The following is a 20,229-nucleotide window of genomic DNA, read 5'->3' on the forward strand; positions in this document are numbered from 1 at the left end:
CAGTAATGTTTTCATTATGGCGTGTGCCATTGTCCCTGGAGATGGACTAAATGGAAAATAAAAGAAGAACAAAACATACAATGGGGCTGAATGAAAATTCCTTACTTTATTAACCTCAAAGCAAAAATGAAAATCACCACTTATAGGTTTTTTAAAAGTTTTTTTTAAAAAATGTTTTGAAGTTTAAGTTTGAGTGCGGTTAAAACACTGCGCATTTTCAGTATTCGGGGTAGATGTTTCCGATAATCTATTTTTTCCAAATTTCCTGCCGTACTGGTAAGATGTTCTTACACTGTTCCTCCGGTTCTTGTGAGAAAGGATGGAACCTGTGCTTTTTGACAAAGTATCAGAAGTGATTAATGTGAGTGGAGACATGACACGTGTGACAGTGTGTGAGTCTTTTTCTTGTGTGGTGTGTGTTCTCCTCTGTTCTATTGTTGGCAACAGCAGCAGCTGAAGAGTCGATCCAACACAAGCTGACAGCTGTGCAGGAGTCCAGCTGCGCTCCCAGTTGAAATTATGGGTGAATTATGTCTTTTTCGTCCCTTTTCTTTTCTTTTGTGTAGAGAAAACTAACATTTGCTTTGAAAAGCAGTGGTTTTGCAGTTTATTATGCAGTACTGGTTGGAGATGTATAGTATCGCAGAATTCCTTCTGTGCAAACTGCTAGTGGGTGTTTGTCAGTGCCCTATCTTTGATTTTTACGGCACAGATTTTGACTGAGTACTGAGTGCTTTTAACTGATCGATTTTGTGTCCACAATGAAACATTTTTTTCCCCTTTGTAATAACTCAGTTAATCAATTTACCATAGTGAGTTGTCAGAGGGAAGCGAGTTGGATGTGGATGGCTTGTATACTTATTTTTGTTACACAATGCGCTGCATATGAATCACTACAGGCTCTAAAAAACAATGAAGATTTAAATGAAATGAGCTTCAGTGATACATATTGTAACTACAGTCGCGTAAAAAAGAAAAAAAAAAAAAAAACACTTTCAATTCAAAGGTTTTATGACCAGGACATAAAAAAAACTTTGATGAAAAACTTCTATGAAAGGTCTTCTGGTCTGAGGCATTCAGATGTGTGTTCTCTCAAAGTCAAGGAAGAGAGACATCTGCAGTCATCCTAAAGATGCATCTGTTGCTGCTAATCGATCTGTAAGGATTATAAGGCCATTCCATTCGACAGTTAAAATATTCAAGACATTTGTCAATCTTCTCAGGAGCGGACGTCCCAGCCAAGTTCATCCCAAGGTCAGACCAAGCAATGCTCGGAGCAAAAAACCCAACAGCTACATCTCAGACTCCACGAGCCCCAGTTTTTAACATGTTAAATGTCAACCTTTGCGCCAGCAGAATTACAAAATGACTGAAAACGTAAATGGTGGCATGGCTTTATAGTTGCATCTAAACAAATCCCCCCCCCCAACATGGACATGGACATGGACAATACTCGCACATCTGTACTTTCCATTTTACCTGGGGTCGAACTACACACTTCTGTTTGTGCAATTTCCCTAAGGCTGAGAGCAATATTTAGCAATATTTGTGCACTTTTTTTATTCAGAGTGCTAGCACATAGCACTTCCATACCTATTTATATTGTATAGTACTGTATAGCATTCAAAATCTTAGCGCTGTTGACCGGAAGCCAAGTAACAACATTTCGTTGTCAAGACTCACCCGTGTTTTTTGAGCAATGACAATAAAATAAAGTCTAAGTCTAATGCAGGGCGCTGTGTTTGATGAAGCCGAACCCGGTGTATCAACACAAACACCTCATGTGTTAAGGTGAGTGGTTAGGCAGGATTCCAAAAGGAGACGAAAGGAGGCGAAAGAAAAAGTTAGGTGGGTTTATTTATAACAGTGAATAAATGAACAAGGAGACTCAAGCGATCAGCAGGCAGCCGTGGTCCAAACACGGTCAGTGACTTTGTTTGCTACTCAATGGGGGAAGAGGGCAGTTAGTAACTTTTTCCTCTGAATCCAGCAATATATCTTTAATTAGTTATAAGTTAATAAGTTATAAAAAAAACGCCCTCCAAAAACACAGATTCTGACATCATGTCAACAGGGTGGTGGAGGGCTGATGATTTGGGCTTGTTTTACAGCCACAGGACCCGGGTACCTTTCACTCGCTGAGTCGACCATGAACTCTATTCTAGAGTTCACTGTCTGAAATCTGTCTGACAGCTAAAATTTGGCCAAACCCGGGTTAGTTCAAGAGCACAAAGTTTCAAAGTACACCAGCAAATCCACAACAGAATGGCTGAAAAAGAAACAACTCAAGGTGTTGCAGAGGTTCAGTCATAATTTAGATCTCAGCCTGATTGAAAGTCTGTGGCAGGAGAACTCTGCAGAAGTGAAAACAAACAAACTTCATCCACAACAATGTGAGAGACTGATCACATTATATAGAAAATTATTACTTGAAGTTATTAAGTTATGGACAGGCTGTTGAATCATTGGTTTATTTCATACACTGCTTCTCTATTTTAACTTAGTTTTTGTTTATTCTTTTATTATGTCCTGAACTTTAGAATTGACACAGGGTGTACTTTCTTTTCAACATGCCTGCAAAAGTTTTTTAACTTAAGTTTACCACTTACCTTTAGCTAGCATAACTATGTCCTGTTTGCATCATCAACTTGAGCTGCTTCCCTTAGCTCGAATTCTATTGGTTTAGAGACAGACGAAAGTCTGTATCAATGCGCTGTCAAGTAGCTTTTTCCAGTGTGAATTCATCGACATGGAAGTAATTTCTTTACCAATGTAATAATAGTTTTATGGCATTACAGGTGAAGACTTCTAGGAGTCCTGTGGGTGTCTTCAACTCAGTTTCAGGAGAGACAGCTAAGGCGTGTGGGGGTATATTACAGAAGATGAAAGAAAACCCCGGTCTCCTCCCCCCAAATCCTGCTGCAGCTCAGCTTTTCACTTTCTCATTTTAATATTAGCCTATTATAACTTCTTTTGATTGGCCAGAATGTCCAAGGGAGGGGTCTCCTGCTGGTGCCCAGAGTCAGGACTAAACAAGGTGAGGCTGCGTTTCAGTTTTATGCTCCTAACATCTGGAACAGTCTTCCAGAAGATGTGAGACAGGCCTCAACTCTGACAATGTTTAAATCCAGGCTGAAAACAGTTCTGTTTAGCTGTGCATACGACACCTGAAAGTATTTTATCTGCACTCTTCGCTTTTAAATTAATGATTATTTTTAATGTTTTTTTTTTTTAATTTCTTTTTAATGATTTTATTGCCTTCTTGTGATTTTATGTAGCTGTAAAGCACTTTGAATTACCTTGTGTATGAATTGTGCTCTATAAATAAAATTGCCTTGCCTTGCCTTGCCAAGGCATCTTAAAATATTTTCACACAAGAGAAAAATCAAACTATTTTTCAGTTTGATGCAAACTGAGACCCAAACTTTTTGTCCGACCAAGGTTCAGCTGTTTCGTCTTAACAGTGGTCGTGGGGACGTTCCTTGGCTGTAATTTTAGTCCAGTGGAACGCTAAAAGTCTGACAGTCTGCACAAGATAAAGGTGAGGCATTCCAAAAAGGTAAGAGGACACCACAGTTTTGATGATGATACTCTACCTCTGCCTTGGACCATACTGTTTTGAAGTATCTGCTCCACCCTGATGGCCATGTTGGAAACATTCTGGGCTATAGCTTGGATCCTCTCCACCAGGCTGGCTGGTTGAAACCTGCAAGCACACAACATACACAAATGCAGAGTTAGGGCATGCAAAGACAGAGACAGGTAATCTCATAGTGTTGCCATGTAACATAAACTCAATTAAGAACAAAAAGATTAATAAAGCACACACTTCAGTGCCTCAGTGTGGAGCATGTCTATCACACACACAGACACACACACCTGGCATCTGAATCTTTGACCGGCAGTAAAAATGACGCTCTGATGGCACCCCCTTTATCTTCTGGATTTCTCCCCTACTCCAGCTTTTTTTTTTTCTTATTAATGAGTTTATGTCTCTCATCATCATTTATTTCTCTTGATATCTTTCACCTTATTATATTTATATCGTACTGATTTTTCCCTTCCTCTCCTCTTCCTCTCCTTTGTCCCCTCCCTTTTTACATTTCAACTGATGTAGAAGTCTCAGTGATGCAAGATGCAAATCGGTAGACTCTTGGTTTGAGTGCAACTAGAAATTGACCTGCACTGTTAAAACCACATCCTCTACAGGGTGACAGACTACCCAGTCACACAATAAAATCTCTGTGTGCATTATGTGCATGGAGTTCAATTGGCTTTGGTTTGTGTGTTCATTGTGGTTCTGCATATTGCAAGGTGGTTGCACATCCTGCTATCAAAGCCAAGCATGTGTACAAACACACTTATATTGTTGTGCCCATTTACCCAGGCTCCGCCCTCGCAGTGACGCAACACCTTCGGCTCTGCTACACTTACTCAGGCCAACTGCTCATTCAGGTGGATTCGAGTTCCCGAAAAAATGGGAACTCCACCCACTTTGTCGGGAAGCAATCAACTTTGAGCAGCGCCAACCAAGGCGGGTTCAAGGTAGTGACGTGGTTGAACTGCCACTCAACCCATGGATTGTACACGGAAGCGCTTCATTCAATATCAACATGGAGCAGCGTCAAGCTTTTGACACTGCTGTAGATGCTGTAATGAAAGTGTTCGACAGGAGATTCTCGTTAAAAATCGAGCAAAGAACAGCCCTTGAATCGTTTCTTGACAGGAAAGACGTTTTCGCCTGGCTTGCTCCCTACTGGCTTTGGTAAGAGTTTAATGTACCAGTTAGCCCCGCTGGTAGCTAAATCATACGTCAGAGGAAAGAGTGGTGTGATTGGCTTAAGCTTAGGCACAGCCTTTTCTGGCCACAACCAGTAGCAACCCGAGGGAGGCGGGTTGACCAGGCCATTTCGAATCGTATTCGTTATGGTCTTGGTCAGACCAGAATCTCGAAGAGATTTGAAAGTCTATGTTAATCAGGCTAGTGCCCATTATGTCCATTCAGATAATTCCATTTATCTGTGTAGGCATGTCTCACCTTGATGTTTATTCAACAGAGGGAATTAAACGTTGTTACTCGCAAATCTGAAATACAGCGGAATAAAACATCAGGAGAAGGTGATCAGAATTATTGATTGTGTGTGTGTGTGTGTGTGTGTGTGTGTGTGTGTGTGTGTGTGTGTGTGTGTGAGTGTGCAGGATTCAATGCAAGTTTGCAAACAAAATTTAAATAGCAACTGCATGAAACTGAACTAAAAAAAATCATGGGACCTAGGGAATATGCAAAAAGCCCTTTTGTTGCTTTACAAAGTGTAAACAAAAAAATGAGGCAGTCATCAAAGTCGCAGGCGGTCTCTATGCTCCATTAACAGCTTCGCAAGTAACACTTGTAAGCTTCCCCATGTGTGTTTCTCTTAGCATCCTCTTCACTATGTTCACTACTACAGAGAGACCATTATTCTCAAGTGCATCCACATTTCAGAAGCAACAGCTGTCGGCAGAATGTGGAAACGCTGAAATGTGAAATGAGGTGATGCAAAGTAAATTTGTTCCATGAGATAAAGCTTCTGCATATAATGGCTTCAAGTAGCTTTGTATGTAAATCTGAGTGATGTACACCATCGGGCTGTCCTTTTCAGTTCAAAGAAAATCATATGTAAATAGCTTAAAATGCCTAAAGATGAGATATTATGAAAGAAAAATTAAAGCATTTGCCCATTTAACGTTCTTAACGGTAGTCCTTTAGAACCTTAAACACAAATAAAATAACCCACGGTGAAGCTAATGATTTATGAAGGACTTTACATGATTTTTGCCTGGTGTATTAATCAGCTGGCTGTCAGTCATGTGTTGTGGTGTTTTATTAACCTTTGACAATGTAGCGATATTGGGCATTTATATATGTATCAAATATAAGGATTTATCAGATGTTCTCACTGTCTCAATAAACCTTAAACCTCGAATGTAGGGCACCACCTTCGAATGAAGGAAAAACAAAATCTTACGATCCTGGTATGTTAAATTAATGTTTCAATTAATAATCAGTCTCATATCTCGCTACTTTCGTGAAAGTTCTCGTTTGGTTGGACAGACATTACGTAAAGAAAGCATACGACACAATCTGTGATTATAACATATATATAGATATATGAACTATTTATTAAAATGATATGACCAAAGACATGAACCTTAAACAAACAGGAGATGCATTGAATATGGGTGATTATATAAAACACTTAGTGAATGGAAAATAAAATATGGGGAATGGAGAGATACTGGATTTATTCAAATAGTTTAGGTTGGCTTACTATTTGAAGCTAAAGACTGACTTGGATTCATTTATCATCCTAATAAGTCTCGAAACATCCATCAAACCACTTTAAGGTGAAAATCGGGTCGGCCTTACTTTACTGAAGTCCCTTTTTTGTCAGGTCGGAACACAGCAGGTAGTAGCCACGCAGTCCGAGGGGTTTTCTCTGCGTTCGGCTCTCAGGGGCCTTCCTGGTCGTCGTGGATTACTTCAGCGGGCTTTGCAGCGGCCTGGACGGTTGCTTCTCCTCACCGGGAAACGGTAACGCTGGTGCCAAAGACTTCACTGTGCATGATTAAACTCGTCCGAGTGTCAGAGTTGGTCCGTTGCTTCTGTGATGAAGTGAACTTAAGTTCACAGAAGATTAATAAAAGGTTGCTTGAGTTGGCTTTCTTGGTAAGAAAAATTCATTCTGTTCCTATCTTTGTTCGGGTCTTTCTTTCTCGTCTCCGGGGCCTCCCTTGGTTATGGAGGGCTTCCTTCTGTCGTCTTCTGCATCGCTCATCCTCTCGTCTTTCCGCTCTCTCCTGAGACTCTGGGAAACTCCCAAAACTCTGGTGAGCTCTCCTCTTCTTCTTCTCTTCTCAAATCATCTCTACATCTCTGAAAACCTGAACAACTGAAAATCAAATCAACTCTACTCTGGGTTCGCGGGCTCCGTGGTTTGACTCGCGGAGGCGGGGCATGACGTAAGCTTACACTACTCTTTCAGCCAATGATATGCCTGAACTGTGGTGACGTCTGCCTGGGTGTCTATGTAAGGCGATCTGCTCAGCATTTATGTGGGGATTTCTGGATAAAACAAAGAAACTCCATTTCTCCATTACTCCGTCTCATGGAACATTTGTCTCGATGATTCTGAAAACACCACAACTTGCTAAGATATGCAGATTAAAGATATAACATAGACTTTCGATATAAAGACATCAAATAACGCAACATGATACAGATGATTATGAGTCTCAAAATTCAGATGAAGGTTGAAGGCTTCTTAATCCAACACTGTGACTGCTACAACAATTCAACCCATGACTTGCTATGAGAATGTGTCTAAAATGGGAATCGGTACCTGCTGTAAAATGTAAGTATAATATTAAATGGAAGTTTTTTAGGATACATTTTCCTATCAAATACTTTATTAGTATTTTGTGATAGAAAGGCTCAGTTTTCTGTGTGTGCTAATGGGAGCTCTCAGGTATTTACAGCATGTTCTCCCACATGTAATAATGTCTTTCAAGGCTTATTGAGTTCTCCAAATCTCAAAAGAGGCACATTTTCTGGAAGAAAAGGGTGGATTGAAGCAGAGTTGGTCACTCCGCACCCAAAAACAGGCCACTTCATAGTGAAAAAAATCATTTTTGCGATGGTATGGCATGTTACATACATTCATGCCATTTCATTTGTTTTCACAGCAGAACATCTGAAGGAAAAAAAAGAAAATCTAAATTTCTCATCTGAGAAAGTCTGATAGTGGTTGCTCTACCTGTGAGTGTGCATCTCCACCAGCACTGTATGGCACTAATCTAATTACTAATTAATAATACTCCTCTATTCTGTGAAAGTAAAGCTTTTTCAGAGCTTGAATTAGTAAAGCATTTTATCTTACACATGTAAGTATTAGTGCCATCAATTTCAAGTTTTGTAACATATGTTGAAGCAATTTCCTCTTAATTGCTTTTAGGAAAGTAATGTGCAACAACACACGTGGGTTGTTAAAGTTATGCTGAAGGATCAAGCCAGAACGCAGAAGTGCTAATGTGAGGAGCATTTCTTGCACACCACATCATTTCTAAACTTCAGCACCATTCACATTCTCCAATTCGATGTGGAAATACAGGTAAGAGGAACTGAGGCCATTATTACACTTGCACACCAGGGATTTTCAAGAGAAAATGCAAATGATTCGGTTAGGACTTTTTTTGCGGTTGCTGTTCACACAAGCACATAGTAGCTAGAGACTTATGGTGTGAAATGGGGGAGCAGTTGTGCAAGCAGGAGGTAGTATATGATGCAGAAATTGTGCTGTGGAAATCGCTGTTTTCTTTACAACACATTGAGAATAGCAGATAAGGCTCATTAGTGTGTTGATATGAGTACTGCATGTTAACTGTACGTATCAGCGTGCAAGCAGGGAGCGAGTGGAAAGCAGCACACAGGTGAACAGAAAAGACAAACTCACAGGCACAAAGATACGCACACTCGCATTTGCTGACACCTTCGTACATTGCCTCACCCGCTGATGTTAAGAAGATTTTACTAGTGGACTCTGGAAAATCTTGACAAAAAGTTCAGAACTAATGTTGTGGACATTTACATTCTTAAACGCAACCACTCCGGAACATCTTCAGATTTTAGGACTTTTAGAAACGGCTTGCACTTACATAAAATACATCACAGCACGTTCGCAATATGAATACAGTAGCAGTATTACACATCAAAACTGTGCCAAATTATTATTTTTTTTTTTATTTTTTGGGGGGCTTTCATGCCTTTAAAGCTGCCGTCGGCAACTTTTTTTTAGTCATATTAGCTTGAACTGTCATGGGATTCTGGAAGTAGAATATTAAATAGGCTGTTAAGGAAAAATCCCGAATTCTGTAGCTCCCTCTGAAGCCTGTAATCATGCTCGCAAAAAGCGAGCGCTCCCGGCTGTTTTTAACCAATCACGTTAGGTTTATTATTGATCTATTTTCCGAGCAGAACAGTCAACAACCACATCTTCCATGCTGAGCGTGAGTCTGCCCCCAGCTTGTGTGCGCGCACACTGGTGTGAACTCACGTGCACAACCTCGTCCACAGAGGGGGAGGGACCTGAAAGTTGTATCAGTTCGAATTTTCCAACTTTAGACTCGGAATTTTGAAAACCTGCCGACGGCAGCTTTAATGGACAGGACAATTGAAGAGAGACAGGAAGCAGGGGGCAGAGAGAGGGGGAATAACACGCAGCAAAGGGCCGTCCGATGCGGGACCGGGGCCCGCTGCAGCGAGGACTGTAGCCTCTGTACATGGGGCGCCTGCTGAACCCACTACGCCACCGACTGCCCCCTGTGCCAAATTATTAACCAGAATAGAATTATAAAACAGTCCCATGAGCCTTTGTCCCATTGACTCAAAAACTCTCCACAGCTTAAAGCTGCAGTCTGCAGGATTTGTTGTTGTCATACGTAAAGTCCTAATTTTTGGCATTTTAAGAGTTTACATGATCTATCAGAACGCTTGAAGTTGAAAACGGTGACCTCCGTAGTCGCAAAATGCAAGAAATGCTTATTTTTTAACCGAAAAATAAAAAGTTATTCAACTTCCTGTCCCGCCCCATCAAAACACATGAGAACTCGTGCACGTCTATGTGCACGCCAGATGCGCTTACACGACTCCTCATTCATCAACTCACCGGTCATTTGCGATCATGGAAGACACAGTAAGTAGACTAGCCCGTAATGAAGTTCAATAGTCTAGATAAATAAGCGTGGGGACGAGCCTACCTTGAATCGCGCGTGCACAATCGATGATTGACAGGCAGCAGAGCCCAGCTCGTAACCTGATTGGTTACCTTTTACCGGTCCGGTCTGCAATTTTGTAAACAAACCTGCTGGCTTTGGAGGGACCTAGCGGGACATATAGGGGACCTAGAGAACTCATTTTTTTTTATGTATTGGGGTATTTAATGTACTTCTTTCAGAATCCCGGACAGTTCCAGGCATTATGCTTGAAAAAGAGTTGCAGACTGCAGCTTTAAAGGTAGGGTAGGAGATCCTGGATTTTGAGTCCAGCGAAGCTGCATTTTGAAAATACACAGGTCAAAAGTCCCAACCCTTTTCTTCACTTTCCCCCCGAAGCCACGCCTCTAGAGTACATGAACGCGCAATGCTTGTTCACGAGCATGAAGGTGCACGAGCGCTGTTCTGACAGCAAGCATCGATCATTGCCGTATTTAGTATTTAGTATATGATAACTATACGTTTAATAATGCTAGATGCTAGCCAAGCTGGCTCTAGTTTAGCTTCCTGCCAAGCTTCTGGACACAAGTAATTCGTTCACGGAGCAGGGTACGCGCACAGGGGGAAGGAGGGGGAGGGAGGAGCAGATTGCAGTTTGATAGACGGCATCAGAATCCAATCATCGTTAACGGTCCGTTCAGTATGATTGGATAGTGTTTTTCCTGGATTGTTCGTACTAGAGGCCACTAAAACTTTTCATCTTTGTGTCAAAACTTTTAACTAATTGGTTGGACTGGGGGTGTGAAGAGTATTTCAAGCAATATGTAAAAAAAAATGCTCCAGAAAAAGATCCCCTACCCCACCTTTAAGGGATGAAAAATTATAATCTTTTTAATCTGCTTTCAGTAGAAAATGAAAAAATTGTCAGTTTAGATTCGTCTGAGTAATTCTAACCAACAGTAGGTCATGCCAGCTAAACTACTGTAAAGCTAACACAGCTGCCGTCCTACAAAGTTGCAATGGCTTGAAGGACAACACACTCGGTTTGTAACTGGGTAATCGGTCCTACTTTAAAGCTCTGTTTGCTTGTGCAACTTGGCTTCTCCAGAGTGTGACCCTCTTATCTCATAAGTTGTGTCTGCCGCAACGTAAACTTCTCCCAAGAGATGAAAAAATGGGCAACAAGAAAGGAAGCTGTTGCAAGAGGAGACACTAATGCAGTTAAAGTGGATAACAAAGACTGAAGGATGCGGACTGCACAGTGAGATCTAAATAGGACAAAAAAATAAGATGTGGAGAAACATACTCTGGGAGGTTTAGCGGGAATAAAATCTGGCAGAAAATAAAAGGAACTAGATCAACGATTCACAGCAAACAGAACAAGAGTTCCAGGGGGACCTTCGTGTTAAGAGAGACGATAAAATGCCTTCCGTGTGGAAGCCAACAAGACGGCTTGACTGAAACATTAAACGATGATTAGGATCAAAGAAGGACATGGATATACATATTTGATGGCCCACTGTTGCATGTTTCTTGCAATGAACCTACCTTCCTTTTGATGATTTTAGACAGTTGTCTCTTTTATAAACAAGAGGAACAAAACAGAAACGAGGAAGAGCAAAGATAAAACAAAATGGGAGAATGTATGTGGGAGAAGTAACAACAAGAGGAAACAGACAGATGCCAAGTGGAAGTGAAACAGCATGAGAAAGAAAATCAATGTTAACTTGCCTTTCTACGGATACAAAGAGAGATGTGCTTTCATGTTCTTATTTTTCTCTCTCCCTTTCTGCCTAATGACATCATCCTGTTCAAGGAGGAGGAGAGCTGAGGCAGTATCCCATCAGACAAAGTTATCTGGCCAAGACATGCACGTAACAAGGTATCAGCTTGTGGGTTTCTGTTCATGTGGATTCATTCCATCACATGTCAGAGTTAAACTGTTAGGCTCTGCAGTGACTATTCAATTTCAGTAATGCACACAGGCTCAAATGTCATCACAGTCCCACCGTGTGTATGAAATGTTCATGCCTTGATTGTTGTGGTGGAAAGGATTGCCTAAGGTTTGTATTTTTTTGCACTCACGCTTGGTATACTTAGAGATACATACTTAGGTTACTTAGAGAGGCATGCTGTTCTGTCATCTCCTCTTTTGCAGACAGAAACTTCATCACAATGTTGAAAAAAGGAGCCACTGACATCTGACATCTGTACAAACGGTTATATTTACATATACACACAGTCGAAAAAAACTGAGGGTGAGGGGGGACATGTTTGTGATGCAACAAAAAAAAAGCAACAAGCTCCCAAAATAGCGCACAAAAAACAGGAGCCTCGAGCTGCTGCGTGCATGCGCGCCACCACCACACACTAGAGTAGAAAAGGAGTCCCGGTATATGTATCTGCTGTATCTCAGGCCCTGGGTGCTCCAGAGCAGTTTCAGGCCTGGGTATGTGCAAAATAAAAGCATGAAGTTTTAAGATTCACAAACTTCTCTCGCTTTAACTGTATAACCATGTATTTTGAAACATACGCTGACCCTTACCATTCGGTGAGAGCAGAGTAGAACAGTTAGGAATCATAAGTGGGATGGAAGTACAACGCAATGTTCGAGAAAAACATTACTCGGGACAAATATTGATCAAGCAATCTATGGCAGAAAGTGTTCACTGTCACAAAGGCCTGCGGTTAAAGCTATGGTAGGCAATCCTAGAGAGCTAGCAAGATTCGAAAGTGGCCCCTCCTCTAAGCTCCCCCCCCCCATTCCGTCAGTGCTTCATCCAAAGCCGGTAGAACCACGTGCGCACATGGAGCAGGGAGCCGAAATTTTTTTTTCTGGCATGCCCTTGTGGCGATGCAGGAACACACGAGGGCTCCGTTGTGCTCAAATTAAACTGTTTAGAGTTAATATTGCTTTCAGAGTGTTTCATCACATCTCCAGCTGGAACAGCATTTGCACCTGTGCAGACAAGGTTCAAAATGGGGCAAATAAATTCTGAATAAAAATGAATTGGGATTTTTTTTTTTTTTCCTTAGGGGAGTACCTCCAGCAAAGCCATGCTTGGTACAGTGCTGTGGAAAGAAGGCCCCCTTGGGATAAGTGTTGTTACTGACAGAGCTTAGACGAGTGCTTAAGGGGGGAGAGATAGGTAAAGCCAAGCCCGGGCACTGATCTTTAAAGAGCAGACGCCTCAGGGAGAGGCTTACCAATTTCCCCTCTTCTCCATGGCACAGTAAAACATAGCGAATCAACTCTACATCCTTTCCCCCCTCCCTCATCCCCCCCTCTCTCATTTTCTCAGACTCTTTGCGATGCGTCTCCGTGCCTTTTTATTTCCCTCTGTTTTCTGCTCTAACGAGTGGCTGCCCTGTGGGCGAATCACAGACTGGGGCTTCAGACATCAAGTCCCATTCACTGCGACATGGGAGTGTGTCAGCACCAATGAAGCTCACACAGAGATAAGACTCCTGCACAGTATGCCTGTACATGTGTCTCTTTCTCTAAATATGTGCCTGACTGGTCTGGATTTGGGATGTTTCCAGAAAGCCCTCTTTTCCCATTCGCTACTCCGCCCACTGGCAAACAGCTCACACTTTACCACATCACTCATGCCCACAACACAGTGTCCTGTATGTGTGATAGAGGACAGGGGAGCATAGAAGAAGGACACAGAGAGCGTAAGCAGACACAGTAAATGTAGAGAGAAAAATGGACAGACAGCAGCAGACGGAGAGGAGAAATAAATGACAGAATGAAAATTACTGGACTGAAGAGAGACTTAGGTCATCCCTGTGTGACAGTCGGAGAGAGTGTGTTTGTGTGCGTGTGTGGCAAGCCATTAATCCTTCAGGTCATGTGTTCCGTTCGGGGACTGTACCCTGGTGACACGCTCAGAGCGGTTTTGACAAACGTCCTCAAATAAACTAATATACACACAAACATGCTTATCCGCACATTACAATTACACACACATACATAAATGTGTTAAAAGCATCTCTTTTTCCATCACAGGAACATCATCAAGAGGACTATGTGCACGTGCGCACGCTCATGCATGTCAGCTGCCAACACAGCTTCCTCAGTCAATAGCCTTTTCATTCTGCTCGCTGAATCAAAGGTCCAATGATCTATTGAGTTAAAAAAAAAAAACAACAACATCAATGCTGTGCAGAGAACAAAATTAAATGTTTTTTTTTTTTTTTTTTTTTTCAGGATGGTCTGTTTTTGATTTTATATTGTCCACAAAGATCTCCGGTTGAATGAAACTGATAATAAAAAACATAAAGTCCGGTCTCTGACGGGAGAGCTTGTTTGTTGCATATTGCGTCACATGGCTTGCATTGGCTCACTTTTGTCGTGAAGGGAAAATTTGAATAATTCAGACAGGAAACAAAGCGAAGCCTGAAAAAGGGACATAATGACTTTTTCTGTGCTTGAGAGTATATATTCGGGTGTCTGAAGTCACTGCCGACGCAAAACCTCTTTTTTGGATCCCCTATGAAAATATCCCATTAAATGAGCCATTCCGATTTGTAGTGGATTTCAAAACATTATTAGCTCCGAGTAGAATTCATCTTCACCTCCTCCCAATTTCAACATCAAATCTTGCTGCATTCGCTGTATCTCTGAGTGCTGTATTCGCTGAGTGGGAAGTGGGAACTCTTTTGCATTTTTTTGCTTTGTTGGAGGAGAAACGTGATGTAAGTATTTGAGTTTAAATACCGGTCAAACATTTTTCTACAGCATCAATTTGACGTGTGCTAGTGTGAGTTCTCAGGATGTTTGTTCTGTAATAGAGTATCAATATGCTGAAAGATTGTTGAATACTACCGATCTCAAAAGAGGCATCAAGTTGCTCACTCAATGCCCTTGAACTGGCTGAAAAAAGAATTGTTATATGTCTTTTTAAATGCAGGCCAGCTAAAGTCAGGCTATACTGAGTTTAATAGGTTGTCCATATATTCATAGTTGCCCAGTTGTGTGTCATGAAGGCGCCTCACCCAGCACCAAAGTACTGCTGGAGATTAAGCTCAGCTGACTGCAGTGCTGGTACTTCTTTTTTATTACCGCACTGTGTCACTTAAGCAGCCTAAAAGAACTGAATGTTATTTTGATCACACACACATCCACATTGCCAACGTTGCAAATGAACCCTACAGCTGTTCAGAGAATTTGAAAATGAACATGTTAGGCTCCTACAAACACTGCCAAGTGACATCCTGAAAACTCCAAAGGCACAAGCTGTTACCATGGAGATTCTTTCCATCTCTACCTAGCCTCCATAACATGAACTCATGATAAGAGAGGATGGTTTCATTTTTTATGACTGATGAAGATGCAAAAGTGATAATCACCATATATAGTTTGTTGAAAAACTAACACATTTATCATCATACTCCTTGTTTTACAATAATCAGAATTACACAATGATAAAATGTTATCAAATATGTACAGTGATTGGGGACAAACTGCAGCTTAACCATATTTAACAGACATTGATTGCAGCTCATGTTTGAAAGAAATTACATTTTAACTGTTAATCTATATTCATCCCAGCCCCCAACCCAACCAACCCCTATCACATCAGTAATATATGGATGGACCATTCTAGTATGAGTCTCTGATGACAGGCAGTTACAGCCTTACCAGATCACTTCTCTGTAATGGCCTAAGTGTAGAGCAGCTTCCTCTGCATTAAACAGCCCATTACTAGACATTGATTGCAGTTAACACCCGCGTCGGACCATATTAATCGTTTCATCCTTCCGCTCCGGTGCCTCGACGTGGATCTGAACCTGAGTGCTTATCGGGGATCATTTAACAAGGTTTGAGGAAATGAGGGGATTTCTGTCAGTGTGTATCGCATCACACCTGCTGAGTTTAGTGAAGCTGTTTGAAATGAAAGCTGAAATCAAGAGAACGCTAGATATATAATGGACAAATGGGACGTTTTAGTGTTAACACGGCAAAGAGGGAAGCAGTTAGGTAAAACCTGGAGCAGCAAGGTCATACACTACTTCTCTGTTTGCAGCAGGGATTTAGTGGTAATAGCCAGCGATTTCCAGAAGAGAACATAAGAGGGAAAAAAAATGAGAGCATGGACAAAAACGCTATGTTACAGTATGTCAAGGACTATAAAGGGAAAAAGATAGAGGGCACTGCTGTAATAAAGATAAAGGGGTGATGTACTGTAAATCTATGTGCTGTAAAGAATAAGTTAGCCTACAAAGCTCTACCAGCTGTTTCATCTGCAGACATGTGAAGCGAGGCAGTTCCGATCCTTAAAAGGTAGATTAGTCAAGCTCAGTGATATTGTTTTCCACCTTGTGAGTCTTTGTCACAGTATGGTCTCAGCAGAGAGGCATCTGGCATCAGCCGGAGAACAAAACACGTCGGTTGAGTTTTCGTGTGATCCCATCACAAGGTGCTAAATAGTTTCTGCTTAAGAATTGTTTAGAAACGAGACTGCCCCTTAGGAAATGTCCCCGTTTGCGTGTCACATGGTGCGCACCACTTCACCACATCTTTAGAGGGATTGGTTGCGGGTTCTGAATCTGTTCATTCCACTGTGAGCCCGGACTCTGACCCGTTCTTTTACACAAGCCACACGTTTTCCATGTTTGATGACGATTTATCTTTGTTGAATAAATCTGAAATTCTTTTTGCATTTTACATTCAAAATATCTTACGACCCTGGGACCCTACAGTATGTCTCGGCAACGCACTCTTGTGAGTTCTTGCAGAATAGATATCTTTGCATCATGTGGCGCACAGCCACGCAACATTTACTACACTTAAACTGTGCCCACTCAACAGACAGGAAGTCTATACCATTTCATACAATTTACGTGAAATTATCATCTACGTATTTGCAATTGCAATTGTTGAGAGGAGAAAGAAAAGCAAAGGTACCAAACATCATTAAAGGCCTCAGTATGCTTCTCCGTCGCTATCCCTCAAGCCGTCTCCGTAGGCCGTCCTTTCGAAGTTCTACGTCGGGCTGTCGGATACGCAAGGCAGTTCACCTCCCGATCAGTAGGCGTCGCTACGTTAGACGACCCAATCTCGCGACGTCTATCGTGAAAGTCGTTGATTGATTGTTCACCTTCCGGCTCCGTTCCACTCCTCACAGTGAACGATGGCGACCGAGAGAGAAAGACTGTTGTTGGAGTTGGAGCTTGTTGATGTTGAAATGCAAATAATTTTGAGCAAATGTGGACCAGCACACAGTAAACTCTTTCAAAAATGGCGGTGTTGTTGTTCAGAGAGGAAGGCACTAAACCGGAAAAGTGATTCCGGAAACGATGTTGTAAAATTAGCCGACCAACCACAACCCTTGCGGTCTCCGTTGCCTCGACGGATAGATAGAAATTTTGGCCGACGCACGCAAGCTACGGAGAGCGTCTCCGGGAGGGTCTCCGTAGGCGACCATAAATCAGCCTTAAAGGTAGGGTAGGAGATCCTGGATTTTGAGTCCAGCGAAGCTGCATTTTGAAAATACACAGGTCAAAAGTCCCAACCCTTTTCTTAACTTTCCCCCCGAAGCCACGCCTCTAGAGTACATGAACGCGCAATGCTTGTTCACGAGCACGAAGGTGCACGAGCGATGTTCTGACAGCAAGCATCAATTGGTTTGGCTAACTTTTGCTAACTTTTTCTCATGGCGGATTCACAGGTAAGAAAATACCTTTCAACATCATAATGAACCGTTTAATAATGCTAGGTGCTAGCCAAGCTGGCTCTAGTTTAGCTTCCTGCCAAGCTTCTGGGCGCGTAATTCGTTTACGGAGCAGGGTACGCGCACAGGGGGAAGGAAGGGGAGGGAGGAGCAGATTGCAGTTTGATAGACGCATCAGAATCCAATCATCGTTAACAGTCCGTTCAGTATGATAGTGTTTTTCCTGGATTGTTTGTTCTAGAGGCCACTAAAACTTTTCATTTTTGTGTCAAAACTTTTAATTAATTGGTTACAATGGGGGTGTGAAGAGTATTTCAAGCAATATGTAAAAAAATGCTCCAGAAAAAGAACCCCTACCCCACCTTTAACTGGGAAGTTTATTCAAACCACTTACCTTTTTGAGCTGTAACATAAACAACTGCTTGATAGAAACAATGAACATGAATCTATGCGAAAGGTTTAAAATGAAGAAAAATACTCAGAATACCTGTTGATAGCAGAGCTGAGCTCATCCAGGCGCCTTGCGTCTGTGCTGGTGGTGTTGTCGAGTTTAGACAAGCTGTCCATCCTCTTCAAAATCACCTCCAACATGTCGGTGATCTTCCTCAGCACACCACGCGACTCCACACCTCCCAGCACTGAGTGGAGAAACACATGTGGACGGAGAAACGTGAGATCACTAGAAAGCTGGACAGTGAGAACAGACAAACCCAACAAACAACGTGCCAATTAGCCACAAAGCCTGCAGCTCCTTTGGCCGACCAGACGGTAGTTGGCTTTGGAAAACTGTCTCTCTGTGAATATTAAAAACAAAGTCCCATCTGCTACGTGCTAAGCTGTGAAAAAGTCCTCAAATATATTTGTTTGAAAACATTGTTTGATTTTCAAGTATTTGGATAAAATATAATACTTGATACGACCTCTAACACTTTTAGCTTTTTACAGTAAAGAACAGCCTCCCATTTACATACTTGCTCAAAGAGGAAACCAAAAAAAATATGACTGAAATAAAGATAGTTTGCCTCTCATACCTTTTATTTTATATGCTAAATCCTGATTCTTAGGAAAGTTTTAATTTTCTGTACCAGAAAACCCCAATTCTACCATAACACCTTTCTAGTTGTATAAGAACGGCTCATTTTTGTGTGTTACTTCTCATCTTGAAGTCTAAAAGCCAATGCTTTGATTATATCAGTCCTTAACCTGAATATCCTCCGCTTGATCTCTTCTGCCCAGTGCTGTATTCTCATCTCTTATCATGAACTGAGTTCTGATCAGGGCAGACACCCAGACACTCTGGAGTCCGATGTCTGTATGTGGGCTTATCTTTATATCCTTTAATACCCTTTGATATGACAACGTAAGAATGAGATTTCCACCAAGACTATGAGTTATGAAAAGCCAGGAACTAATTATGGCCAGGCGCTCGGTCTCTGTCTTTTTCGCCTTTTTGCTCAGTGTGTTTGAAGGCCAATCTATTTTATTCACCTGGTATATGAAAAGGGGAATTGAAAGAAGATGCTGTGCATTCCGTTGTATGTGAAGAGAGGAAAAGAACTGGCGTTTCCCCTCACGGGTCCAGTGGTATCCACTGAAACACGCCAAATAGATGAGGAGTGCAGTATGACCCATTGGCACAGTTATCAGGCGCGTAAAGTTTACATTTACATTGATATTTTCATGCATTCAACTTGATCTTCAACAACTTGCAATGCAGTAATTACAGTAAAAGAGGCTCTGCTAAGGGTGGTGCTTACATCAATTTAAGAGTCAGAAGTAACAGAGCCATACAGAGTATTTCTTATTTTTGCCTCGGTGCTGTATTGCAGGAGTAAAAACAGGCCACAACACAAATGAGCACACGCAGATGCAGGAACGACAAGGACAGAACAATACACTGCATAAAAGGTCTACCAGACCTCATTAAAACAATTACACCAGCGCTGCCAGGCTCAGACTTTCTGTGATTGTTGTCATTATGGTCCAAATTGAGGACAATGAAAGTGTGATAATAAGCAAGAACATTTCTAGGACTAAGCCCTAACTTTTAAATCCTAACAGAAAAAAAGAAAAACAAGAGACAGAAAGAATTATGCATCCTCACAGAACAAAGGCATGGACACGCTTTAATGAACAGTTAGTGGACAGATGCAGTTTCCAAATGTGTGAAACATGCTTTATTGCAAGTAAAGAGGCTTTGAATCAATTGATTCTTTAGTGCAAAAGAGACACAAAGGTTGAAGTATATTCAACCACCTTTGGGCATTTAGTAGGGCCTGGTTGGTGTTGAAAACAGCTGGATTGTGCTTCCTGACCACTTTGTCAAACCCATGTCTGCTGCTTGACAAGCAATTACAGCCAATGGGCTCCAGTGCCTTTCAGCTCTGGCACAAGGTCACTGTCTACCACTATTTCCACCAGCCACAGGAGGTATCTGGAGTTCAGTGAGTTATCATCTCACAGACAGATGTATTCATTTGAGAGTGACAGTGCCATGTCCTCTGCCTATGATAGATTGCTGTGTCAGAGTATGCCGGTGGGTCACCTAAGTGTAATCATTGTGACTGGCTAATAATGGATAACTTACATATTATTGATCTATTGAATATAAGAAACGGTTATGAGGAGGAACTGATCATTCATGCGAGTTCAACAAATGATAGCTTTGTATTGTATAGTATTTCCTTTTTTTGTTTTTTTGTTTTTTTTGGGGTTGAGTCATCTGAATGAGCTTAGAATGAGCTCATGGGCTCAACTACTTACTAATCAACTGAAAGTAAAATCAAAGAAAAAAAACAACTAG

General features: G+C 41.6%; 1 protein-coding gene across 1 annotated transcript in view; it reads right to left on the reverse strand.

Moving 5' to 3' along the window:
- The window catches only part of LOC142378287 (alpha-1,6-mannosylglycoprotein 6-beta-N-acetylglucosaminyltransferase B-like), a 143,643-nt gene that overhangs the window by 77,524 nt on the left and 45,890 nt on the right, over positions 1–20,229 (reverse strand). Inside the window, exons 3-4 of the mRNA XM_075462606.1 lie at positions 17,914–18,064; positions 3,597–3,706 (exon numbers count right to left, since the gene is read on the reverse strand). Of these exons, the coding sequence (XP_075318721.1) occupies positions 3,597–3,706; positions 17,914–18,064 (261 nt within the window). The remainder of the gene's footprint in view (positions 1–3,596; positions 3,707–17,913; positions 18,065–20,229) is intronic.

The sequence above is a fragment of the Odontesthes bonariensis genome, chromosome 4 (genome assembly GCF_027942865.1).
Source record: "Odontesthes bonariensis isolate fOdoBon6 chromosome 4, fOdoBon6.hap1, whole genome shotgun sequence".
NCBI lineage: Eukaryota > Metazoa > Chordata > Actinopteri > Atheriniformes > Atherinopsidae > Odontesthes > Odontesthes bonariensis.